This window comes from Mustela erminea, chromosome 10 (genome assembly GCF_009829155.1).
Source record: "Mustela erminea isolate mMusErm1 chromosome 10, mMusErm1.Pri, whole genome shotgun sequence".
In the NCBI taxonomy this organism is placed as follows: Eukaryota; Metazoa; Chordata; class Mammalia; order Carnivora; family Mustelidae; genus Mustela; species Mustela erminea.
In genome coordinates this window covers 56,303,974-56,331,182 of record NC_045623.1, presented here as the reverse complement: position 1 = coordinate 56,331,182, position 27,209 = coordinate 56,303,974, and the positions used below count along the sequence as shown (strand labels likewise).

The 27,209-nt window shown below is 40.5% G+C and overlaps 1 protein-coding gene across 4 annotated transcripts in view; it reads left to right on the top strand.

The window, feature by feature from the left end:
• DNAJC6 (DnaJ heat shock protein family (Hsp40) member C6) overlaps positions 1 to 27,209 on the top strand; it is a 138,723-nt gene that overhangs the window by 96,702 nt on the left and 14,812 nt on the right. For all 4 annotated transcript variants that reach the window (XM_032303775.1, XM_032303776.1, XM_032303777.1 and 1 more), the window contains exons 3-14: positions 264 to 313; positions 423 to 571; positions 9,516 to 9,638; positions 13,635 to 13,768; positions 14,284 to 14,478; positions 15,589 to 15,706; positions 17,198 to 17,277; positions 18,096 to 18,289; positions 18,397 to 18,477; positions 20,975 to 21,409; positions 23,543 to 23,677; positions 26,166 to 26,234. In XM_032303775.1, coding sequence (XP_032159666.1) covers positions 264 to 313; positions 423 to 571; positions 9,516 to 9,638; positions 13,635 to 13,768; positions 14,284 to 14,478; positions 15,589 to 15,706; positions 17,198 to 17,277; positions 18,096 to 18,289; positions 18,397 to 18,477; positions 20,975 to 21,409; positions 23,543 to 23,677; positions 26,166 to 26,234 — 1,763 coding nt within the window. The remainder of the gene's footprint in view (positions 1 to 263; positions 314 to 422; positions 572 to 9,515; positions 9,639 to 13,634; positions 13,769 to 14,283; positions 14,479 to 15,588; positions 15,707 to 17,197; positions 17,278 to 18,095; positions 18,290 to 18,396; positions 18,478 to 20,974; positions 21,410 to 23,542; positions 23,678 to 26,165; positions 26,235 to 27,209) is intronic.

Here is a 27,209-nt window from a genome sequence, read left to right as displayed (position 1 = left end):
TGTTAATGAATAAGCAGTGTTTTCTATTCTTAGATTGATTCTGCTCGTGAAGTGTCATCTACAAAGGGTACTGGGTACATCAGTTAGAGGATAGATTTACGCTCCTGCGGGTGTGGGTTGTTCTTTGTTAGACAGAAGGCCTTGAGGGCGGTCTAAATGCCTACTGGATGCAAGTGTCCAAGTCAATAACGTGCAAGTGAATGAGAGAGGGGAGCCCTGGCATATTTGGATGATTTTAATGAGCACCCTTTCCTTGCTTTTAGCTACACGAAGGGAGATTTAGACTTCACTTATGTTACCTCCAGAATTATTGGTAAGTTCCTCGTGTTTAATCACTGCTTAGTAGCTCAGCTTACAAGTGACTCCCCATGTTGACAGCAAACCTGTTGAACCTATCTCTCTCTCTCTCTGATCCCTGCCAGTGATGTCCTTTCCTCTGGACAATGTTGACATAGGATTCAGGAATCAGGTTGATGACATCCGAAGCTTTTTGGATTCCAGACATCTTGACCACTACACGGTGTACAATCTGTCACCCAAGTCTTATCGAACTGCCAAGTTTCACAGCAGGGTAAGGAGTTTAAGCGCTGGGATCACATGGTTTGAAGACATAACAGGGTATTTTTCCCTTTAAGAGCTATCCTCAAAGCTTTCGTCCTCAGACCCCCAAAGCCGATTAACTATATTCTCCAGGCACTTCTAGCCACAAAGTGTTTATTAGGCTGTTATGAAATATTTTGAAGATTTTCCTTGGGTAAGGACCTTTGCAGGAATGAGATACCATATAATTTGGAGTCTCTAATCACTTATGGCTGGTTGTTCAGTTGTTAGGGCACATTGCTGTGAGGCTCAGTTGGAGATGGAACTGCTATGTAGGGCAGTTGACAACCCTTATACTGTAGCACTAATCATGCCTTGAACCACTCCTTCTTCCTACTTGGGCACCATGATGAAGCAGCGGTGCTAGATTGGTAGACACCAGCGTTCATGGAAATAGCTATCTGACATTCAGTAAAGGTGCTTCTTTCATGGTAGAGGACAACACACAGGCAGTCCACCCTGTAGGTGTGGTAGTACTATTACTCATATTTGGAGCTTTTACACTGTCTTCTGAGGTAGACGGGGACCTGGGACACAGAGAAGTGGTGACTTGCCCAAGACCATACCACTAGTAGGTGGTTTTAGGCTTGTGTTCTTAACTATTACTCTGGGCTAACGATATTACTGGAGAAAGCTGGCTTATCCTTCGAAGGAGCTTTTTGAATGAGGCAGAAAAATATTTCTAGTTTCTGGCTGGTGAAGCCACAAGTGCTGGCTCAGGTTTGAATTTGATGCAGAGTTTGATATTTCTGGCCACAGAATTCTTTTTTTTTTTTTTAATTTTTTTAAAGATTTATTTATTTGACAGAGATCACAAGTAGAGAGGCAGGCAGGGAGAGAGAGAGGGGAAGCAGGTTCCCTGCTGAGCAGAGATCCCGATGCGGGGCTTGATCCCAGGACCCTAAGATCATGACCTGAGCCAAAGGCAGAGGCTTAACCCGCTGAGCCACCCAGGCATCCTGGCCATGGAATTCTTGAGTGACTCACTAAATGAAGGCTTTTTCTCTCTCAAGAACATCTTCAAATATTTTTATTTAGCCTTAGATATGATTGGTTTTGTAAGTATGTCTGAGTCTATTAATAAATAGAAAGGATTTTCTATACAGTTGACACTTTTAAGAGTGCAAATTGATTTCAAATAAACAAAACATTAGTTGGTTGTCCATATGGTGTATCCAGGACCTCAGCCTTGATGCTGGAACACATTTTGCCCCAAATTTCAGTTGCCATTGATCATCTCTGGGTTTCAATTTCTGGATCTATAAAAAACACAAGAAGTTTTTTCTCTAAGACCTGCCTTAATGTTCAATAAGATAGGAGAGGGTTTTGCTAAGGACTTTCTTTTCTCTGAGTGTTCCTGGAATAGGCAAGAGGAAACCCGTTGAATCTCAAATTTAGTGAGCAGCAAAACCACCTGGAGTGCTAGTCAAACCCAGGCCCCGTATTTCTGATTTCATCAGGACAGGAGAGTCGTGGGAGTCTGCACTGCTAACAGCTTTCTGGGTGCTATTCCTGCTTGCCCTGGGGACCGCTCTTCAGAAGCAGTGATAAAACCATTTTGAAGCAGTTAGGTCTAAATTGCCATTCTCTAATGGAGATTTTAAATGCAGCTTTTAAAAATTCCCTATAATTAACTGCCTTTCCAACTCTTCTTCCATCTATTACCTAATTCAGAGTAAGTGAATTAACATCAAACAAAAATGTGGGTAGATATTCTGTTTCTAACTCGGATGCAAATCTTTTGATTTTTTTCTTATTTGGAGACTCCGTCAGTGTCATCATTTTCATAACTGAAGGACTATCATAGAAATTTTATTTGATCTTGAAAGATCTGTAATAGTCTGGAAAAATTTTGCTCTGAAAGTAAATAAAGATATACCATTATAGAAGCATTCATACGGATGAGGTTGTCTCTTTGTGTCGGATTTGTAAAAGCAATCTCTATAAAGGTATTTTTAAAAAGGTATCTATTAGTATAATTACATATTTTGTGACCAGTCTTAACAGTGTTATCACAAGACCAGGACTTACATATTGAGCATCGGTCCTGGGCTGTTCTTGTTTGCCCTAGAAGAACAGGAGGTATGTTTAGCTTTTTGCCACCTAGAACAGTGGCTGGCTTGGCTAACACATGGTTCTTAGAAGAATGAATGTGCGAAGAATTATTAAACACATAGATATAAAATAAATATTTGGGTTCTTTTTCTCAAGACACTTAAGCCTAGCTGGAAAGAGAAGCCAGGGGATGTCTGGGTGGCTCAGTCAGTTAAGTATCTACCTTCAGCTCAGGTCATGAACCCAGAGTCCTAGTATAGAGCCCCACATTGGGCTCCCTTCTCAGGAGAGTGTCTGCTTCTCCCACTGCCTTCTGCTCCCTCTGTTTGTTCTCTTTCTCTCTGACAAATAAATAAATAAAATCTTTAAAAAAAAAAAAAAAGAAAAAAGAAAGCGTAGCCAAAACATGCTAAGGACAAATGCAAATAGTATTTTAATCTTAGCTCTGTTTGAGATTTGACTACATCTCTTTTCAAGCCCTCGGTCCTTTTTCTCCCCAGCACTAATACCACAAATTGATTTCCATCTCATTGTTGCATTACTTAGGAAAAGTTTTTTTTTTTTTTTTGGTTCTCATCTCTCAGGTCATGAGGGCTAGACCTATTTCTTCCTCCTTCCAATACAGTAGAGTGTTAGGTGTGCAATTAAATCTTATTTTAACAAATATGGATGGCACAGGGTGCCTGACTAGCTCAGTCAGTAGAGCATGTGACTCTTGATCTCAGGGTTGTAAGTTTAAGCCCCATGTTGGATGTAGAGATTACTTAAAAATAAAATCTTTAAAAAGTGAAAAAAAAAAAAAGTAGTGTAGATGGCAGAGTCTTCCATAAATTCCAGTGTTGGAAAAGACCAAATACGAGACTGGTTTTATTTACAGACTCAAAGAAGTCCAGTTCTGTGTATATCTGAACTCAGTCACTTTACATTTTAATTATGTGATGTGTGTTTGGGGAGATGCATGGTGGTGGCAGAGCGGCTGTTTCCAGGAAGATTTCACTTTGCTGAGGGGAGTCATTTTGTATTGTGAATAGCTTTTATGCTTAGAAGCCACGTGGTTTGATAGGAATCATAGGAGATAATCAACTAGTGGTTTTCTTAGTATTTGCATGTGGAACAGAACATTAGAAAAGGACTTAGTTTGGTCTCCATGTTGACAGAGGCCCCAACTCAAAACAGTACTTGTCAGAGTGCCCCACTTTCAAAGGGGAGTGCTAGAATGCCTATTCAGAACTGCGCAGGAGGTACTGAACAGCAGTTCTCTTACTCTTCGTAGCCAGTTTCCACCTTGAGGAAATAAAAATGACCAGTGTTGACACTAAAGTCCTGGAGACCAAGGAGATGCATTATCTAAACCAGGTGTTCCTAATCTGAGTTAAAGAAAGCAAGTCCTCTGTGTATCTAGACCCATGGATGGGCTTCAGAGAGTTTAACCAACTCTTCCATTCCTTTTTTCCTCCCTCTCTCCCTCCCTCCCTTCCTCCCTTCCTCTTTTGATAGTAAACTATACATGACATAAACATGTACCATTTCAACCACGGCTAAGAATACAGTTTGATGACATTGAACACATTCACAGTGCTGTGTAACCATCACCACTGTCTAGCCCACACCCTCTCCAGCATCTCCCACATAAACACCCATCTACTCTGTGTGTGTGTGTTCACTGATTCATTTTCTACACACATTTACAGCTCTGCTCAGAATATCAGGGACCACCACTTTATACACTGCTTTAGGCAAGAGATGGAAAACTGGATGAATGGATACTAAGTTGAGGCTGGCCCTAAAGTTCTTACATGCTGATAGTGCTTCACTGCTGCTCTGAGTGTCCTCCCTCCCCTGTTCAGCCAGGTAGAAAAGTATGCTGAGGGAGCCCCGTAAGGAGCATAAATCATCATCATCATCATCATCATCATCCCAGGTTCCTTTAAAATCTTTCTTCATTTTGACTATTTCTAAACTATATGATCTTGTAGGACTTCTTTTGAGAACAAATTGATTTTGGGGAAATATGCTACCAACTTGAACTTCATAAAGGTCAATCTTTTGTTTGTTTCTTTATTAATTTCCTTCCAGAACTCACCAAAGAGGTCACCGTAGCTCTCAGGTGTTTTGGTTTTGGTTCATGGTTGGTGAGAAGGGTTGGCCATAGAGGAGTGATTTTACAGCTTCTACTTCATCTCTCCCTCTGCCACCAGTCTTCAGTGTAAGGATAGGAAATAATGGGGTGGGGTGGAAAAAAAACCCCAAAAAACCCTGGCCTGGAAATTAGAGGGCCAGGGATCCCCACGCTCTAGTTCTGTAGGCTTCAGTGAATTAAATATCTCCACCTTAGAAAATACAGCCGTCACTTGAAGCCATAACCACACCACAAATATAAGAGGGAATTGCAGTTAATAATCAATCAGCCACTGTGATAGAATAGGAAGTACATGACTCCTTTTGTTTTTTTTATTGAGATGAAAATTATAGCATAAACACAAATTTCAAACTTTAAAAATTACCCGAGGTTCACATTGTAGCTGCTCCTCTTCCTGGTTAAGTCACCATTTTCTCCTGTATAAATTAAGGATGACTAGACCTATATCTATCTTGCAAATACTTAGAAACTTTTTCTGTAGGTTTGCTCTAAGGAATAAACTTCATAGCAATATTTGCCCTATAGTAAACATTTGGTAAGTGGTAGTTATGATTAATGTTAGTAATAATAAAATGCCACAAGAAATGATTGACTGACAGACCCCTGTTTCCCAAAAATAGTGTATAGATTCTTAAAACACTGGATATGGCTCTTGAGTTCAATTCTCTGTAATACCTTTTGCTCTTGTGCCCAGCAAGTGGGATGCTTCGGCCATCTTATCTCACCCTTGGAGTGATGGAGAGACGAAAATGGAGCATCTAGCCCTGGTGCTGTTTGGCTTCTTCCCCCACTGGATGGTATTGTGGCAGCCTGTAATCCATATGGCGTTTCCTGATGCTTATGGCTCTGGGAGATGTTTAGAAAGACTAGAGATCGCATTGTGTAGTGTCACATGCCCCAGGATTGTGGTTATTGCACAAACCTGTGAACCCCAGGGAGCTACAAAAACAGCTTGTGATTGAATTCCTTAAAACATTTTTGTTTTGTTTATGCCTTAATGTTTTTTTTCCCCCTTTTAGACAGAGTACATGCTTTAAAAAAAATTCTAATTGTATGTTTGCTTAATGGTATATAATTATATATCAAGTAAATATATAATTATGGAGTACTTTAAATTAATATTATTTACTTGATTGATTTAATGATTGTGGAGCTTTTATCCTATTGTGCTAAGAACAATTTAGCCAACTTTTAGCTGAGACTCATTACAGATACTGACATTTAAAGTGTTTGTATGGTTGACAGACAGCTTCTAAGAGGTTTAAAAATACTTCCAGGAAAAACCGTTTTTTTAATACTTTTACATGATTGCAACCTAAAACAACAGCAAAATTGATTCACTTGTTCCTTCCCTTAGTGATTGTACATGTGGACAAATCTCAGCACAAGAACTGATTGCCAAATGGGGTGCATTCCTTTGTTCTTTCACTCATTCATTCACTCAGCAAATACCTACTGAGCACCTGCCATTCAACTGACACATGGACATGACTCTGGGGTTACAAAATGAATAAGTTTGGTGTCTCTTCTCATGGGGCTTAGTGTCTAGAGGGGTAGATGGATGCAAACAGTTAATTTGAGTACAATTGGAAAATAAGCTGGCACTCATCATGCTTATGTTGTGCTACTTAATTCTCCTAAAAGTCTTGTAATGCTCATTTTCACTTTATACACGAGAGGTTTTAGGCTCTGAGAGATCAGTAACTTGACTAACGTTAATCAGGTCATAAGCGGTAAAAAGCAAAGGTGATAACCCAGCCCGTGGGTTCAACCCTGTTGTTCACCTGATAAAAGCTTCAGTAAATGAGAATAGACGAGAACATGTGTACAAAGACCTAAGTTAACGAAGATTTCTGCTCTGGGTGTTAAAGAAACTGTCAGAAACAAAAGAGCACTTGAACTTGGGTTTTAAACGATGAATGTACACTTACCAAGGGAAGAAAAACACTGAGACAAGAACTAGCTTATACAAATGTACACTTTGCAATTTCTCCGATGGCAAAATTTGTCTTCCCAACTATTCTTTTTTTTTTTTTTTTTTAAATCAATATATCATTTCTGTTCCTTGAGAACACATCACTGGGGAATCCATTTGGGGGTAAAGAATGGATCAAGCACAGCCTGATTCGTATTGGGTAGAAGGGGGCAAGCTGATTAGTGTCTAAATTGACAGACGGCCAGTAGAGGGTCATCCCAGATTGTTTGATAGCTGTGTGAATTGTTTCAACCAGTTAGTTTACTAAAATCACACCCATTGTTGCCAAAAGATACAGGTAAGTGAGTCATTACCCTACAGTCATCTTATAGAAAAATGTTACAAATTCAACTGAAGGAATGCCCTTTCTTGACAACCCCAGATGGGAAACTCCAGGCGTTTGCCTTTGGATGCCCGCTCTAGAGAGAATACACCTCCTTTCCCATTTATATTTCGACTAGTGATTATCTGGTTACCAGAAAAGGGCAACCAAATAGATTACTCCGGCCTCCCTCTCCCCACTGTTAAACATTAGGAATTTGAGACATTTGGGGTTTCAAATGTCTCAGCGGAGGTAGTGTTTCAGAGTATTTTCTGGTGACACCATCCACATAAAAACCTAGTCTTCAGAATTCCTTAGCTCAGTAAATGGCACCTGCCATCCTTTTATGCAGCCATTCAGGCTGGAAACCTAGGGGTCATCCTTGACTCTTTCCCCCTCATCTCTTAAGTACACCCCTCCACACTCACTGGCCCGCATATGATCAGTCTCCAAGTCATACATATACAGGTACTCCACCTCATCTCTAATTCCTGAATCCCTCAAGTCCCATTGGCACTTGTCTGGCCTAAGCCACCATCATCCCTGACTTGGACTCCTCAGCAGCTACTCTCATGGCATCCACATCCATTCTCCACACTGGATCTTGAGACATTTTCGGAAAATGCAGATGAGAGTCACTCTCCTTCTTCAATATTCTCCCAGCTCCTAACAGACCTTGAGTGATCTGTCCCTTTAGATAAGTAGACTTATCTACCCTGTAGGGTACTTACCTACAGGGTAGATAAGTCTACTTGATAGCTGTGTGAATTGTTTCAACCACTTAGTTTACTAGTTTCTAGTTTACCACTTAGTTTACTTAGTTTATCTACCTACAGGGTAGATAAGTCTACTTATCTAAAGGGTTATCAAACAGGGTTTCATTCATTTTATTCAAACATATCTGACTTTATCTGAACCCAGGGCTTTGCACTGGCAGTTACCTGATACAATAATGATTATAATAACTAACATTCCTTAATCACTTTGTGTGTGTCAGATACTGAGCTGAGCCCTTGAAATACATCCTCATGTACTAACCACATCTTGTGAGGTAGGTAGGTAGGTACCACTACCATATTTTATGAAGGAAGAAAAGCTAAAAGAGGTCATAGGGTTTGCCCAAGTCTAAACTTCTCCTTATTTTTGTTACCTAAATTAGTAAATATCAGTTGGGGTTCATGCCTAATATTTTGAATCAATGATGAGCTCTACCAGTCTACTCTTGTTGCCCAGTGATTTATATTCAGAAGATCTGGGTTGCACTGCTGGTACTGACCAACAGTATGACTTTAGACAAGGCAACCTCTGAGAGTCAGTTTTCTCATCTGTAGAATGGGGATCACATTAATACCTGATTTGTATGATTATGGTACAGCTCATAACCAAACAGAATTCTAGGAACATAGTCAATGCTCTGTAATGGGTTAAAGGAACACATGTATTAGATGAATGAAAATACCGAGGATTGCCCCATGGAGTTGTGAGTTCTCTCTTTAAGACAGAAAGAAATAAGAGCTCTGAACAAGGGTATCTTTGGCTTACTCTGCAGCTCTTTTCATGTTCTCATGAGAACGAGGGTAAAATTAGGGATAACGTAGGATTTATAAGGTAATACTGTAAATAAGTATATAATAGGTAGGTCAAACATTTTATTTTGTTTATTTTATTTTTTTTTTAGATTTTATTTATTTATTTGACAGAGAGAGAGAGATCACAAGTAGGCAGAGGCAGGCAGGTAGAGAGAGATGGGGAAGGAGGCTCCCTGCCAAGCAGAGAGCCCAATGTAGGGCTGCATCCCAGGACCCTGGGATCATGACCTGAGCTGAAGACAGAGGCTTAACTCACTGAGACACCCAGGTGCCCCCAAACATTTTATACTTAATAGAAATTAAATGCAACCTCACAGAATTTTAAAAAAAATCCAAACATATAGTTTAAATGGTCATTTTTTTTTTTAAGAGAGAGAGAGTACATGTATGCATGTGTGTGTGCATGCCCAGGTGTAGGGGAGTGGGGGGGAGAGGAGCAGAGGACAAGAGAGGGAGAGAGAGAAAATCTCAAGCAGATTCTGTGCTGAGTGCAGAGCCCAATGTGGGACTGGATCTCCCAACCCGGAGGTCATGACCCGAGCTGAAATCAAGAGTTGGTCTCTTCACTGACTGAGCCACCCAGGTACCCCTAAATGATCTATTTTTACTTAAAATGTACTTCAAAATGTGTTTTTAATACCTTTAGTGGAATGGAATTTTTAAATTAAGGAATTGTTATATTAAACAATTCTTCTACGTTTGGACCCTGTTCCCATCTCTTCCTTCTATATTAAAAGAGAATGTGGTATCATATTCCAAAAGTTGTTTGTTGTGATAGCTCTTTATGGAGAGGAGTCGCTTGGGGAGTTCATTTCCTTTTGCTCTGTGCCTTAGGTCTCAGAGTGCAGTTGGCCCATCAGGCAGGCCCCCAGTCTACACAACCTTTTTGCTGTGTGTCGGAATATGTATAATTGGCTACTACAGAATCCCAAAAACGTCTGTGTTGTCCACTGCTTGGTGAGTAATCTTCATTACTGTTGTTGCTGTCATTTGTAGTAGGTGGGTTTGGTTTGGCCAAGTACAGCTGGCTCTGTACAGACTGGTGGACAGGTAACATTTAAGCTGAATAAGCATTTATCGAATCCCTACTTAGGAATTAGGTAATGTGAGGGATATAAAAATGAGGGAGGAATTTATTATTCTTGCCTTAAAACTTGAGTACTTTTGAGAGAGGCAGATACATACACATAGTACAGGGCCTCTAGAATGTGCTAAGTATTATAAAAGAGGTAGACACAAGGACTGAAGAAGAAGTAGAAGAAGTAGACACAGGCAGAAATACCATTAAGTTCTGTGTGAATAAAATTGATAAACACATTGGAATATTTATCATTTCTTTTTGTGCTTCAATAAAAATGAAATAAGAAGACCCCTCTGCTCTTGCACATAGTCATGTAGATTGATTGTATGTTGTAGCAATTCCTAGTGGAAGTGATGACTTTCTTGACCCCTGACTTATTAGGGTCTCTTTCCCCAACTATCCTCTTATCTATTGTTTAAAACTCAACTCTGGTAAAATATTTTTGACTCATGAGTATTTCCCCAATATGGACATTTCCAGTGTGTATCTTAATGTCTTCTGTGGCATCCTTGTAATCTGGCGGTCTGCCTGTTTTTGCACTAGACTATAAGCATCTCACAGGCAAGAACTATGTCTTCTTTATCTTTGCACCCGGGTCTGAAAGGTTTGAATAAGTGATTGCATGCATGAACAAATAGACACACAGGTGGAATCTGAGCATAAATACTAGAACTATTCATTGCTTCTAGAAATGTCAGGGTATATTTTTTTTTTGCTCTAGGGATTACCTGATGATTTTCTCCCTCCTTGAGAGCCAGTTGACTAAAAGAGGGAAAAAATCTAAAGAGCATACTTTCTTCTTTCCGTCTCATGTTCTCAGACTCTTGGCAACAAAGAAAAAGCACTTGGTGTTCATAGAAGTTTAATGCGAAAGGCCAAAGGGTTTTCTTGTGGAGGCACAGTAGATTATACAATAGAACAGATTACTTTCAGGGACTAAGCAGCCTTTAGGCACCCTGGTGATTTTCTCTTTACTCAAGAACTTTCTAAAAAGTTCGGAGAGCCAGAGTCTGACAGCTTTGTAAGAGAAGATGGCTTAAGAGATACTGGAGGCTTCTGGTTCTTATGATACAATCATGAAGAATCAAAAACCAACAAAGAAGAAAAAAGAAGCAGACAAAGGATTATGACACCATTGGCTGCTCTCTACTTACTGGAAAATGATGTGCATGAGTCGTACGTCTGTATCAAGTCTTCGGGAAATGGAATTGAAGCTGAAAGTGGGAGCTTTTATTTTTATCATGTATATTTCTGTCTTATTAAAAATGATAAGCATATACTCATCTTTCCATAAAAAACTAGTTAAACTTTGAAAAAGACTTGTGTGGTAGATAAAAAAGGAGGGGACACATATCCCTAGAGCCATGAATCAAGTAAGAGTATCAAGAAGGCTAAAAAAAAAAAGAAGGCTAAATCTAAAAGGAATGAAGATTAAGAAAAATGTCTTTAAAAAAAAAAAACACAAAAACTGTCCTTGGAATAAGGACAATAACAAATGCTTAAGGCACATGGTTTAATCTTAACTCCTTTATTCTGTTTCTCTATCAGGGAAACAGATGTCAGGCTAGGAAGGGAGTTACAATGATCATTAAGACAAGCTGATAGGTAGTGAGATATGAAAAGAGCTTCACAGTACTTAAAAATAATCCACTCTCTAGACTTAAATTCTGTGACAGAATGCCGAGAGCGCTTGGAAAAGCAATCATGGACTCCTTATGTAATATGAGGAAACAGGAAATAGAGGTGCCAAGCAAACAAAGACAGGGGAGTTTTTCCAAAAGATGGAGGAGGTTGATCCTGGAAAGTTACAGGCTGGTGAACCTGATGGCAATTCAAGGCAAAATTCTAATCTAAGTCTTTGCACAGATATTAAACTCTTCGGAAAAAGAAGTCCTCATTGCTTCATTATGAACACATGTATCAAAACAACTGAACTTTTGCAACAAGGCCAATAGATTAGTAGGGACAATTTATTGGATTCCTGAAAGATATTTTCCAATTTCTTATAATCAAGATAGAGCAATCTGGGCTAGGCTGTTATACATTGAGTTGGATTTTGGCTCAGTATCTGCTTCCAAAAGTAGGTGATTAATGAATCAGCATCCTTCCAGGAGAAAGTTGCGTTTGGTTGCTCTTTTAATTAAAAACATTGATGATGATATGAAGATCAAGCTTACCAATTTTCTCGGAACTGGGAAGGTCATATAATGAATCTGGATTTTAAAAGCCATTGCAGGTTGGTTGTTTAACAGAAGCTAACAATGTGAAATTAAACACAGAATAAATGTAAAGTCCCTAATCTTGTTGTAAAAGATTAAATATTTTTGTGTCTTAGCTTAACACATCATTTGAAAAAGAACTAGGGGTTTTAGTGGATAGGAAGATCAATAAGAGCTTGTGGTGTGACTTAGCCTGTATATAAACTACTTTAGCCTGGGGTTATGTTAGTAAAAGCATAGTGTCCAGAATAAGGAAGATGGTATTTCTTTTCCTCTCTAGTGTGGTTGGAGTATATCTCATATCTTGTATTTCACATCTGGGTAGCACATTTAAGGTTGTTGTTTTAAAATGAGTCTGTGCAGAAAAAGTTTGCCAAATGACGTCTGTGAAAATGGAATATCAAATGGGGAAGAATCAAAGGAACTGTGTATTGGTTGGGATTCTTTAGAGAAACAGAGCCAACATATAATGTATTTATTATAGGAATTGGCTCATGCAGTTACAGAGGCTGAAAGGTCCCACAATTTATTTGCTCTCTGCAAGCTAAAGAACCAGAAAAGCTGGCAGTGTAATTCAGTCTGAGTCCAAGGCCTGAGAACCAGAGGCTCTGATGTCTCAGGGGAGAAGAAGGTAGACATTTCTAGTTAAAAAACACAGAAAATTTGCCCTTCTTTACTTTTTGGCTCTATCTGGGTCCTCAAGAGATTAGATGATGCCCGCTCATGTTGATGAGGGTGTTTCTTTTTTTGCTCACTCTACTGAATCAAATGCTGATCTCTTTTAGAAGCACCCTCATAGACACATCCAGAAGTAATATTTTACCAGCTATCTGAGCATCCCTTAACCCAGTCAAGTTGACACATAATATTAGCCGTCATAGACTGGGTGTGTTTTTAACTTTGAAAACAGAAGAGTTGGTGGAAAGGGAGGGTATTTCAGACATGTGAAAGGCTTTCCCAGGGAGAAAGAAGTAGGCTTACTTTTTTCGACAGAAGGAAGAATCAGGATCACTGAGTGGAATAGACTTTAAGCTGAACTTACTCAGGACAAAAACTTTGTAACTGGGACTGAGCTTCTTCTAGTAGCAGCAAACTCTGTGTCACTTAAAGTATTCTAGAAGAACTGTGTCACCATCTATCGGGAGTGTTACTGCATATAGTTCTCCATTAAATGTGGTTGAATCATATAAATCTTCTTTATTTTCTCTGATTCTAGGAACATACCTTGGGTGAAATATATACATAGCATATTCCGAAAAACAGTATTTCCCAAATCTGTGAACTCTGCCTCTGGCTGGCAACCAAGAGACCTCAACTACCAGTTCTGATCTTACAAGATCAAAGTTACTTTGAAGATTAGATTATTTTTCAGTAAATATATACAAATTAAACTTACATTGCTTGGTTTCTTAGGTTAGTAGAGTTAATTTTGCCCTTGTTGTGTTGTGATTTGAAGATCTGGGACAGAGTTTGGTTTTCAAACGCACAATTTTTAACTGAAAATCATTCTGTTAAGAGGAATTCTCCCTTGTCTCCCCTCTTTTCACTGCAGGCACAGCCCTTCTCCGTGGTGAGGGGCTGATTGGACCATGTCTGTTTATGGTCCAATGAATCACATTTATACATAAAGCGTTTATGTATCTTTCTTGGCAGGATGGACGGGCAGCATCGTCAATTCTGGTCGGTGCTATGTTCATTTTCTGTAACCTCTACTCTACTCCTGGCCCTGCCGTACGGTTGTTATACGCAAAGCGACCCGGAATCGGGCTATCGCCATCCCACAGGAGGTAAAGTAAGCTAGATGCAGAGTAGGCCCAGATGTTTCTAAACTGCTGTCATGCACTTAAAAAAAAGGAAAACCCTTTTTAGGTAATTGACTTATTATAGTCCCATTAGCACAGTTTCTCCCTTTCTTATTTTAATTGCTTCTCCTTACTCTTTTTGCATTGAAAGTGTTTCTGATGATAAATCCTAAAATTTTCCAAGAGTCAGAGCAAGCCTTTAGCTGACAGATTGAATCTGGTCGATCAAATAAGAACAGATATGCAAATATCGAGCTAGTGTAAGGCTCCCACAAGTTTTTTCGTTAAATAAATATGCCTTTTCAGTTCTTCGGGGGAAATATAGGAATGTCACTAGATAAAAGCTTTCCTAAATTTTTGGCTACATCCTCTTTTGGCAGTTAATGTTTAAGAAATTAACACAGTAAATGGTTATTGTAAGTTAGTCATTTTCAAGAACAGACTTGACAGCAAAGATTGATCGTTTGTTTCACCGACAGAATGTCAATCTTCTGTTTCAGGTACCTGGGCTATATGTGTGACCTCCTAGCAGACAAACCTTACCGCCCTCACTTCAAGCCTCTCACCATTAAGTCCATCACTGTCAGTCCAGTTCCTTTTTTTAACAAACAGAGAAACGGATGTCGTCCTTACTGTGACGTATTGATTGGAGAAACCAAAATATATACAACCTGTGCAGATTTTGAACGAATGAAGTAAGTTATGATACATTTTTAAGAAAAGATTTTATTTGTTAGAGAGAGAGAGCAAGGGAGTGAGCACACATAGGGAAGATAGGTAGAGGGAAGAGGAGATGCAGACTCCCACTGAACAGGGAGAGCGATGTGGGGCTCGATCCGAGAACCCCGAGATCATGACCTGAGCTGAAGGCAGATGCTTAACTGGATGAGGCACTTGGGCACCCCAGTCATGATACATCTCTTTACTTCTTCCTGTGAATTGCCTTATTCTTCTGTAAGTTGGATCATATTCTTCCTGGGAGAACTACATTACTGTGACATGGCTGATGTTAAAAAAAAAAAAAAAAATTCTGTGTAGGTTGTAATTATAGAAAAGCAAAACTAAATCAAGGGACATTATAGCTCCCTCTCAAATTGAGATACAAGCTAAGGTACTAGCGTGAGCTATAATGAGGGTTAAGACAGTGATGGCAACAGAGGACCTGCACATTGAAGAAAGAGATGACCTTGATGAGATTTAGTGAGGATGAGGGGAAAATCAGGGATGAATGAAGTTTCTGGGTAAGCAATGAGGTAGACAGTAATTTAATCAAAGCAGTTATAGAATCCGCAGTAAAGAGCAGGTGCCAGAGGGAGCTGGTAGGGGTATGGAGAGAAGATAGTAGATGGTAATATAAAATGAAGTTAGTTTGGAATAGGTTAAATTTGGGGATTGGTATCCAAGATACCCAGAGAGCATAACAGTGCCGTTTCTATGCTGATCTTGGTTGGACATTTTTGTTCCCTCTGTCCCTACTTTAACTGTTAATTTAAAGTCAAGTGACAAATACAACATGGCTAGATGTATTTGAGGATCATGACATCTATAGAGTAGGGATGGGTAGTCAATTTATCTTGAAGTCCAGCTGGGATGGAGAGAGAGAGGACCTATCATTAGACCAACAGCATCCCATAGGAGAACCAGTTTGCACCCATGGCTGTTCTCCTGACTCTTCTCAAGATAGGAAACAGTTCTTGGGTGCAGACTTGGGCAATAGATCCGTTGGCCAAAGCCACAGAGGACTCTACCTATGTGATAATACAAGATTAGACTCTTCCAATGTAAATTTTTGTCTCTGTTCAAAGAGAATACCGTGTCCAAGATGGAAAAATCTTCATTCCCTTGAGCATCACTGTGCAAGGAGATGTTGTTGTTTCCATGTACCACTTGAGGTCAACCATTGGGAGCCGGCTACAGGCTAAGGTATGGTTTCAGGAGGAATTATGGCATAAATTCTTCTGAGCCTTTAATAGGAATATTTTATTTTATGTTGTTATTTAAAGGAATTTCTGTGCCCAGTGTGGAGCTTGAATTCATGACCATGAGATCAAGAGTCTCATGCTCTCCCTGCTGAGCCAGCAAGGCATCCCTTAATATAAGGAGCATTTTAGAATCTTTTCTTGGCATTACTTTGGGTTTGAGTGGCTTGTAGTTTTAGAATTAGAAAGAGGTCTTAAAAATTACTTATGCCTATTTCCCTCATTTTATAGGGAATGAGACTCAGAGAGGTTATGATTTCCTGATCCTTGGCTTGATGACTTTGCCAGAAGCTGACAGCCCTAGAACTTCTAGCAAACTTTGCTCTTTAGAAGCTTGTGCCCTTTTTTATAGTGTCCCATTTGGATCAATGGGAGAGGATATATTTCTATGAAGGGTGTGGGATTTAAGTAATTATATTTTTAAAAATTTCTTATTATCATAACATTCACATAACATAAAATTCATTCTTTTATTTTCAAAAGGTTATGCATCACTACTATATAATTCCATAACATCTTTATCATGCCCAAAAGAAGCTCTATACTTATTAGTGGCCACTGCCCATTCCCCTCTTCCATCTCCTAGGCAACCACCAATCTATTGTCTGTTTCTATAGACTTGCTTATTTCAAACATTTCATATAAATGGAATCATACTATATGTGGTCCTTTGAGACTGACTTTTTTCACTTAGCATGTTTCTGAAATTCACCCACGTTGTATCATGTATCAGTACTTCATTCCCTTATATGGCCAAATGATATTCCATTATGGCTCTGCACTTTCCATTCATCTCTTCATCAGTTGATGGACATTTGGGTCTTACCTCTTCTTGGATATTATGAATAATGTAGTAGGTACTTGTATTTTAATCAGAATTGTATTTATTCAGAAATTTGCTAAGCGCATGCTCTATGCCAGTCATCACCTTAGGGGTATAGGACAGACAAGAATAAGACTGTGTCCCTGCCCTTTGGGAGCTCAGCCTAGCAGGAGAAATTCATCACATATCTGAATATCCACTATCAGAGAAGAGGTAGGATGGAATGCCATAATGGGAGTGGTTTGTTTTAGCCGGTGGTGGCTGCAGAAAGGCTACAGGGAGGATATGACCTTGTAAGGTGGCCCTTGAAGGATTGGAGGTTGCAGCAGGGGCATCCTCCGGTAGAAGGAATGGAATGAGCCAAAGTATGACAGTGAGCAAGAACGTGAGACATTAATGGAGGGGATGACTTGCCCAAGCAGAGTTCATGGGGAGGAGAGGCTGGAAACTCTGCTGGGCTATTTCCAAATGGGAAGATCATTTAGTATTCATAGTAAGCAAAGGCTCAGATTTTGAAACAGTTGAAAGTGCATGGCTCCCTAAAATACAGTCTTTTGATCCAATTCCCTTTTCACTGGCTGACTGTAATGTGCTTCTCTCATGTATTTTTAGGTGACCAACACCCAGATATTCCAGCTTCAGTTTCATACTGGATTCATACCACTGGAAACCACAGTGTTAAAATTCACCAAGTGAGTGCTGCTTGAACCGAACACCCCTTTCAATATAAGCAGCTGTGAAATGCTGGAAGCCAAGAGCCCAAGGCTCATGGACTCTATGCTGCAACACCCCTGGAACCCTGTGCTGCAGGACTAACAGTTGTTAGAGTGTAACTTAGCAGCTCAGGAGAGCCCAGTTGCATTTTACAACTTGCAATTGGATATAATTTGTCTTGAACACAATAGGATCAAAGACTTGAAACAGAAGGGTCTAAAATTCCTTCTGAGGGAACAAGACTGAACAAATTAGAAACCCTTTGCTTCTATGTATCCCTTTGTGTCTTTCAATAGGGATGGCAGTTTAATCTGTGGTATGCTATGAGTGATGACCCTTTAGACACAATGCTAGGCCATAGCACTGAAGCAGGGTACCCCTCTGTACGAACTTTAGTTGCTTTATTACTACATGGTCTTGGGAACTCAAAGGGGTGGCTGAAGCCTGGAGGATAGGGTCAGGATAGGAGGTGGACATTCAGCAGCTCAGGGTGACCCCCTGGGGCTATTTCATTACCTTAACAACTGACTTGGCCTTGCCTGGATCTATCAGCCGTCCTTCTAGAATGCCTTCACATGCAGTAGTATCCAAATTTTTTGAGAAGGCATTACTCTCCTCTTTTCTCTTGATGAGGAAAGCAAGCTCAGGACAGTTAAGTCACTTAACTGGTTAATGATTGCTTTATCCCTAGGAATGAGTCTCAGGGTCAACCTGAGTCAACCTACAATGGTTTCTGTGCTGAACATCATTCTGATCCCATTGTTTTTCACTGATCTTCTTTTAAATTCCTATGTAGACCTGAGTTGGATGCATGTGATGTACCAGAAAAATACCCTCAGCTATTTCAGGTGACTCTGGATGTAGAACTACAGCCCCACGACAAAGTGATAGACTTAACTCCACCATGGGAACATTACTGCACGAAAGATGTCAATCCCAGCATCCTCTTCTCTTCTCACCAGGAGCATCAAGATACTCTGGCCTTGGGAGGTATGACTCCCCTGGTGGCTTTATTTTCAGGGCAAAGCCTCTGTGTTAGTTATCCCTTTGACTTCTTTCCTGTGTTTCATTGATGCTGCATGGCCTTTATCTTGCAGGACAGGCTCCAATAGACATCCCTCCGGACAACCCCCGGCATTTTGGGCAAGGTGGCTTCTTTTCCTCTCTCTGTTGGCAAGGTAATTCCAAGCATTTTTCTGAGTTACGTGGTTAGACACTTTAAGTTACATGGTTCTTCTGTGAATGTGGTTCATTCTCAAGCAGGCCTCAAAGGCAGCAGCACTTAGAAGTCATCCTTATTCCTCCTTATTTCACACCCTCCCTGCTCATTCCTTTTCCTTAATCAGGCAATTTGAAATTACTTCCCTATTTTCAACTCCATGGGTACTCTTAGACTGATGTAGAAAACCATTTTTAGCCAAATTCCACCTTTTCTCTCTATGCTGTGTTTTGGATCACATCTTACATGGACTTAGGAATAAGCATGACATTCTCTAGGATTTCCCTTTATGCTGCTGACACATGAGTTAATAAAGGATGCTATCTCCTGCTCTTGAGTACATATTCTGAAAACATAAAGTCTGGCATTTCTCCCAGAGGGCTCTTACCACCAACAGTGCAGATCTAAGCTTTCCCCGGTACAGAAGAGGCAAACACCTTGCCTATATGTCTCTGCTACATGCCTTAACGGCCATGGCAGAGATTGGGCTCAATCACAGTATCCTTTTCTGCCAAACCTGGAGATGTTTAGAATCTTTGCAACATAACACTTCACACTGCTGCCATCGGTAGACTGGCATTGGCGTTCTGTCCATATACATTTGTCTCCTTGCTGTAGAGTTTGCTGAGGTTAACTGCAAGATTCAATGCAGAATTGAATTGCAAAGACTTTCTCTAAGAAAGGGGTAAGAAAATAGCTTTGGCAATGCTCTGGATAAAATTCTTTTGATTTACCTTTCTTTGCTGAGTGAGCATAATGTGGTATTCCCATTGTCTTTGGAGTTTTCCACGTTTGGTGACAAAAAAGTTCACAGAATTCCTTTGAATTAAAGCCTTACTTTCAGGGAACCTGGGTAGCTCAGTTGGTTGAGCAACTGCCTTCAGCTCAGGTCATGATCCTAGAGTCCCGGGATTGAGTCCCACATTTGGCTCCCTGCTTGGTGGGGAGTCCTGCGTCTCCCTTTGAGCCTCCCCCTTCTCATGCTCTCTCTCATTTTCTCTCAAATAAAAAAGTAAAATATTTTAAAAAAAAGAAAAAAAAAGCCTTAATTTCAGAATTTCCTACTGAGAAATGGAACCAGTAACATTAAAAAAAAAATGGGACGCCCAGTGAAGTTTAGACAGCAGGTAGACTTCCCAGTTCCCACAGTAACAAGTCCACTGCCATCGTAACTTCTTCTCATAAGGGCTTTTAATAAAACTTCACTTTTCCCTCTCCACTGACATTGTAGTAAGTAATTTAGAAATCATTCCTGTTAGGCTCTGAAATAGGTTTTAGCACAAATGCACAATTTCTTATCTGAACCTCACAGAACCAGAAGCATTTAGGAAGTGCAAAAGTTTTCAGATTTTAGAAAGGTGATATGGTACGTAAATTGTATATTACTTAGTGTCCCCAGCAGCATCTCAGACAACTTGTAATGGAACATATTCATGTTTCTGCAGTGAAACATTAAAAAAAAAGAAAAATCACGCTGGGTGAGATAAATGGAGTTTATAAATACTTTCACATCAGTTCTGGTCAGAACTGGTTTTCCACCAGCTGAATTTGTTCCAAACTTAGGGAGACCTTTCCCTTTTCATAGCTTTGTGCATTTCAGAATCGGGGATTAAGGATATGGATCTGTACTTGATTTGGAATGTGGGTCTAGCTGACATTAAATAAGGAAGTTCCTTTGGAGGATCTGTTTCAAGGAGCACCTGAAAAGTTCCTCACCAGTCTCTCCATCCCTTCCCCAGTACAGGCTCTTCCCTGTTGCCCATCTGATGTTGACAGGATCTAAGGACCATCCTGAGTGGAGCCCCTCTGTCTATTCACTCATTAGGTGTGTGGCTTGCTTCCACTCCAGACTGTGGGAGGAAGGACTTGGTTTTGGCCAAAGGCCTGGAAAAGAAAAGACAGAGGAATCAGCAAAAGATTAGGAAACGGGGTTTTGTTTTGTTGTTTTTTTTTTTTTCCAAAGCACCTAGCAGTAGCACCTAGAAGATAATAATCATAATCATAATCATAAACACCAAAGTACTACTTCATATTGGTCTGAACATTTTCTGTCTATCATCTCATGTAATTCTTACAGCGGCCAGCTGAGTTAGGTACTCTTTGTCACCCCCCTTTTGCTGAGGAGGAAACCAAGGCACAGAGCAGAGGAGAAGGAAAGTAACTTTCTCAATGTCACAGAACCAGTAAGTAGTAGAGGTGGGATTCAGACCCAGCCTGTCCAGCTGTGAAGTTCCTGCTCCTTTTCATTGTGCCGTCCTGCCTCTCAGATGCCCAACAGAGGGTGATGAATGTCATGGGAAATACATCCCGATGGCCATTGGTAAGGGATGTTTACTCAGGCATTGTTTGCTCAGGCCTGCTCCTTCCTCTTTCTGGAGTTCTGGACTGACTCTCTCTCCTCAAAACCAATAGTCCTGTGGCCAGTAACTAATTATGGGCATCTTTGCCTTCCTTAGATCAGAAATCAGAAAAATCGTTCTGTGAAGAGGACCACGCTGCACTAGTGAACCCAGAAAGTGAGCAGTCGGATGATGAACTTCTGACTCTGTCCAGTCCACATGGCAACGCCAGTGGTGACAAACATCATGGAGCTAAAAAGCCCAGCAAAAAGCAGCAGGAGCCAGCTGCTCCTCCACCCCCCGAGGATGTGGACCTTCTGGGCCTGGAAGGGTCTGCAGTGAGTCAGAACTTCTCTCCGCCAGTGGCGCCTCCCACCAATTCTGAACTGCTGAGTGACCTGTTTGGGGGTGGAGGGGCAGCCGGGCCTGTCCAGGCTGGCCAGTCAGGGGTAGAAGACGTGTTTCATCCGAGTGGACCTGCGTCCACCCAGTCGACACCACGCCGCTCTGCCGCCTCCACGTCTGCATCTCCAACCCTAAGAGTGGGAGAAGGTAATGTTTTCCATGTTGTGCTGTACCTCTCAGTTTTGAACGGTAACCTTGGAGCCAAGCAGGCAGTATTGAACTTTCCTAGTCAGTGAGACTTTTCTGGTCTCCCTGGTCTCCCTCTTAGAGGTCTCTATCTCCAGTTAAATGGAGAATGTAAGAGGAAATAGGAATGTTGTCCATTTTGGTAGGACGGTGTAAGAGTGAATGTTTGAGCTCTTCATCCTTTCTGTTTTTTTTTCCCAGAGCTTCAATTCCTGAGCTGCTTTAGTGACTTCTGCTTGGAGATGTAGAATGATACATTGTTACTAATAATAACAGTTAATATTCATGGAGTACTTACTGTTTACCCAACATGAAATTTAACATGAAGCATGGATTCAGTTATTATAAAAATCTGGTAACTAGGTGCTATTATTGTCCCTATTTTTAGAGTTAAGGAAATGGAGGCTTAGGGTCAAATTAGTAGCATACATTTATACAGCTCGTTACTGGCGGGGCCAGGGTCCAAAACTGGGCCATTTGACTTGAGAGCTCTCTCTTAATTTTCCTGTAGTGTTTTCCTGGAATTGTGATTTTCTAAATACACTTTGGGTACCAGAGAAGTACTTGGTTACTTCAAGCTACATTCAAGGCACTTAGGCAGCAGCACTGCTGACTGTAGCCCGGTGGTTGTTTCCCAGGTGGTTCGGCTTTGCTCTGCTCAGTGTTTCAGGCTCAACCTACGACTGGTCCTTGGCAGTGTTTTGAAATTTGCAAGACACAGTGTTTTGAAATTTGTAGCTGGGTCAGTGTTTTAGCTGCCCCTTCTTACTATCGCCAGGAACCAAGATGACATCATGTTAGGAAGAGTAAAGAGAAACACCTCAGCTCTGCACTGCTGTGGTAACCTGTGAGAACTTGCTTCCCCAAGCTAATCCTGCAGTTCCCAGGGGGCTCTCAGGGTGATGTTCATTTACAGTCGTTCAGCTGGAGGTGTTCGGTGTAAGAGTGAGTCTTAAAATCATAGTATGTGGGTGTTGAGGCTCCAGCTCCTACATCAGTGACTGATGGGGCATGGTGGTACCCAGGCGCCCTGAATCTCAGGCCGTTTCCTCTCTATCTGGCTTCCCTTTATCTAGTTCTTACTCAACAAAGTGAACAAAAGATCTGTCGGGGAAAAAATGTCCGCAAGATCCAAACACCATAGTACTCAGGTTCCAAGGCCATGCACTTTGTGTTACTTTCAGTGATTCAGTTCATCACAGTCCCATGTAGATAGTTACATTCTAGGGTCAGAGCTACAGGGGATCTTTGAGATATGAGCTAAACCCGTGCCTCAGGTTGTAGATAATGAAACTGAGGCTAAATGTATTGATTGACTTGGTCTTCTGAAACGGTTTCATATCCTGTGGGATGAAGATAATACTACTATCTGGCAGGGAGAGACTGAGAATCCACTGAAGTATTTTTCTTTGAAGGGCAGTATAAGCTCTGAGAAATGATACAACGTTGGTTTTGCTATATTGTTGCTGGAGTCCTCAGCTGCTTACTTTGTTCTGGTCGTCTCCGTACATTCACAGACTTTTCCTCACTTCACTAAATCTGCACCTGGTTTCTAGCAAGTTACTGAGAGGTGGTGGTCTGAGAAAGCGTTTGAGTGACATAGCAACACTCATTTTCTCCTCTTTCTAACTTTCAAGTGAGCCAGAGACCACAAAAAACAGAAGTTAAGCAAAACCTGGTCAGTGGGGTTTTCTACTGTTCACCTTGATAGCAGAGCTTGTCTGCCTGGTCTTTGTTCACTAATACATTCAGTATGAGCACAGGCTGTTCACAGAGCATGTCCTTTGGTCCCAGCGTGGTTTTGTGGGTCATTTCTGGAGGGTCCACGAGGCCCTCATTGTTGGGATTTATGGGTCATCCAGCAGATAAATCTACAGTCCTCCTTTGTCCATGAAGACATTGGTATGCCAGTCCCATTCCTGTGCAGTCCAGAATCCTCAGGTTCCACTCTTGGCCCTGGGGGAAATTGTAAGGGTAGAACGGACCTGTGGAGTGGCCCAGGTGGCAGGCTTCATCCCAGTGACAACTCCTCAGTATTAATTTAATGAATGAACTCACAGGACAAAGAAACACGGCTTTCCTTCCATTGTGTAGGTGCCACCTTTGACCCATTTGGAGGACCTTCTAAACCATCGGGTCAGGATCTCCTGGGTTCTTTTCTGACCACGTCCAGCGCTTCCAGTGACCCCTTTCTTCAGCCTACAAGAAGTCCTTCACCTACAGTGCATGGTAAGAACGTATTTTAATTAATTAGTTAATCTCTAAAATATTTTATTTATTTATTTGTTTGTTTGTTTATTTATTTATTTAGAGAGAATGTGTATGTGAGTGGGGAGAGGGGGCAGGGCGCTGAGAGTGGGAGTGAGTCATCAAAATGGCCTTTGTGGCCCTATGTGCTCTCACACCCCAGTGCTGTGACCTCATGTCCTCTCCCTCCTGCTCTCTCCATTCTAGCCTAATATGGTCTACTGGTTAGAAGATGCTTATCACCCACTCTCGGCCAGTTAGCACCCCTTTGTTTTGTCACTATTCTTCTTCTTTTGACCTGTGTCATGACAGTGACTGGAAAGAGTTTTCCACTACTTTGCTGGAGAAACAATTATTCAGCTATTAGTGGATCAGTTGCATCATCTTCATACAGGATAGCATATAGGTCAGACTAAGAGGTTAGATTTCCCACCTCTGATTTCTACAAGGTATCACCAATCTCTTCTGAAAATCAAGAAATGTTGCCGTTGAGTTCTGCAGACATTTATTGAATATCTACTCTAAAGACAGCAATCACTTGGGATATATTATTGGAAGAAAAAGTAGATAACCATTATGAAAGACAGAAATAGAAATTTAAAATACTAGGTGATTACCTTTTCATCTGTATGTTCCTACATCTTCAATAGATTTTATATTTCTTGAGGCTAGACAATGTCTTTTAGTTCTCTGTTCCCTAGTGCAGTGCCTTACATATGGTGGGTGGTCATAAGGACTTGTGGGCTTGATCAGTAACAAAGCTGAAGTTCACCTTTCATGAAAATGGCGCCAAAGGCTAAGAAGGAAACCCCTGCCCCTCCCAAAGCTGAAGCCAAAGCAAAGGTTTTGAAAGACAAGAAGACAGTGCTGAAAGGCATCCACAGTCACAAAAAAATTGAAGATCCTCATGTTGCCTACATTGTAATGACTCAAGACACTGTGTCTCTGAAGGTAGTCCAAATATTCTCAAAGGAGCACCACCCCCAGGAGAAACAAGCTTGATCACTATGCCATCATGAAGTTCCCTCGACTACTGAGTCAGTCATGAAGAAAACAGAAGACAACAACACACGTTAATTGTGAATGTCAAGACCAACAAGTACCAGATCAAACAGGCTGTGATGAAGCTCTATGACATAGACCTTGATCAGACCTGATGGAGAGAAGAAGGCATATATTCGACTGGCCCCTAACTATGATGCTTTTTGGATGTTGCCAACAAAATTGGGATCGTCTAAACTGAGTCCAGCTGGCTAAATCTAAATATAAATTTTTCCACTATTAAAAAAAAAAAAACAAGGTTGAAGTTCTAAGATCTATTTCTACATCCTAGTTGTGTAGAAGACCAAGATCAGAGTTTAAAGGAAATCAAACAGCAAATGTTAGCAAAATTGTCTAATTTCCACCACAGTTTTCATGGGTTACTATAGTAGAAGAGAAATAGAAAGGAAAGAACTATTATGACTGTTAAGGGCATGTTCTTTTTAACTCAATGAGAGGAAAGTACAAGATGTCTTAGTTATTACTAAGTTGAAAGCAAACCTTGGTAATGGTAATTTCAGGGCTTTGATGTTTCTTTTGGTGGTGGTGGGTATGTGTGTGCTTAATACTATTTGCCATGTAATTTTAATGTTTGCATTTTACTCACTGATTTTACGGACAGAACCTACAGGTGCCTTAAAAAGAAATTCTTTCTTATGGTCTCTTGTTTGTTACTTGGATTTTATAGATTCAGAAAAAGCTTACTCTACCAATGTGTATTCCTCTAATATACCTGATTCTCTGTAGCTGAACATTTCTTATAAATTCTACATTTGGAATTTTGAGAGGAGTCAGAATGATCTCTCTCAAAACTGCAGTAAGTTAGTTTTGAGTGATAATGAATGATGACACTGGTATAGTAGTGACGTATATAGTTAGTGCTCAATACATGCTCCGATTGATTCATCATTCTCCATTCAGTCACAGCAGAGGGGAAAACAAAGTTTTAGTTCTAAGCTAATCATAACTCTCATACACTTATTAATACCAACGTAAGGCAAATGGAATGTAAGTTTCTTTTTACCTTTTTTTTTTGGCCACTGACTTTGTGTTAAATGTAAAGGTAGAACACACAAAAATGAATAAGATAGTTCTTACCTTCAAGGAACTAGCAATTTAACGGAGACCAGACGTATGCGTAGTTATAACTCAAAGTGTGAATGGAAGTTAAATATAGGTAAGCCAAAGAAGGAAGAGTGTAACAAACAGTATATGGGTTCTACCAAACTGTCATGTAAGTCACCATAGATGAAGGCACAAAAATACCAGTGTTGCAGAATCTGGGAGAGCTCAGAAGCGGAGCCAAATCACTTGGGACATTGGCAGGTCACACAGGTTTCATGGAAAGGACAGCGTTTTTCTGTGTGAACTCAGGAAAGCAGGTTCTCAGCTATTGTGTTATGATTTTTTTTCTTCTCCCCATTTGCAGCTTCTAGTACACCTGCTGTGAACATTCAGCCAGATGTTTCAGGAGGTTGGGACTGGCATACCAAACCAGGTAAAAGCAGGTTATTTTTGTGCACATTTAGCCAATTGCTGGAGCATAATCCTTTACCTGAGCTGTCATGAGTACTTGCAGAGTGTTATAGCCCACCCATGCGATTTCCTAAGACTCACCTTCTGGGGGACCTTTTCACACGGCCTTTGGTGACATGATAGTAGTGTGTTTTATACATTATTTAACTATTCCCAGTTTCATTTGCTGAATGTGTCTTGAAAATAGAATTAGGCAAATCTGGGTATATAGCTAACTCAGCCACTTAGAAGCACTCAGATTTTTTATAAGCCTGGATCTCCATTTTTAATCTGTAAAATAGGGTTCATAATTCTTGTCCCACACAGTTTGCACAAATTTAAATGAAATAGCTTATATGAAATTTTCTGGCATAGAGTAGGTACTGAATAATCTGAGTTGTCTTAACATAGGACTTGTTTTAATGTTGAATTTGTCTATAATAAATAAATTCTCTTGGGACACCTGGGTGGCTCAGTGGGTTAAAGCCTCTGCCTTCAGCTCAGGTCATGATCCCAGAGTCCTGGGATTGAGTCCCGTATCGGGCTCTCTGCTTAGCAGGGAGCCTGCTTCCTCCTTTCTCTCTGCCTGTCTCTGCTTACTTGTGATCTCTGTCTGTCAAATAAATTAAAAAAATCTTTATAAATAAATAAATAAATAAATAATTCTCTTTCTTATGGCTAGTATGGTATTTCTTGAGAGCCATTTCATATGATTATATTTCCAGTCCTGTGCAAGTTAACACACACACTCATATACACATACACACTATATGCTTATCACAGCAACTTTTTGAAGCAGTTGCTATTTCCTTATTTAACCAAAAAGAAAATTTTGAATCTTAGAGAAGTTATGCAACATGCCAAGTTACTCAGCTAGGAAGCAGCAGAGTCAGAATTCCGAGCCAGGCCTGACTCCAAACCTCATACAAAAGAATGAAATCAGGTGACCTGAGAGGTA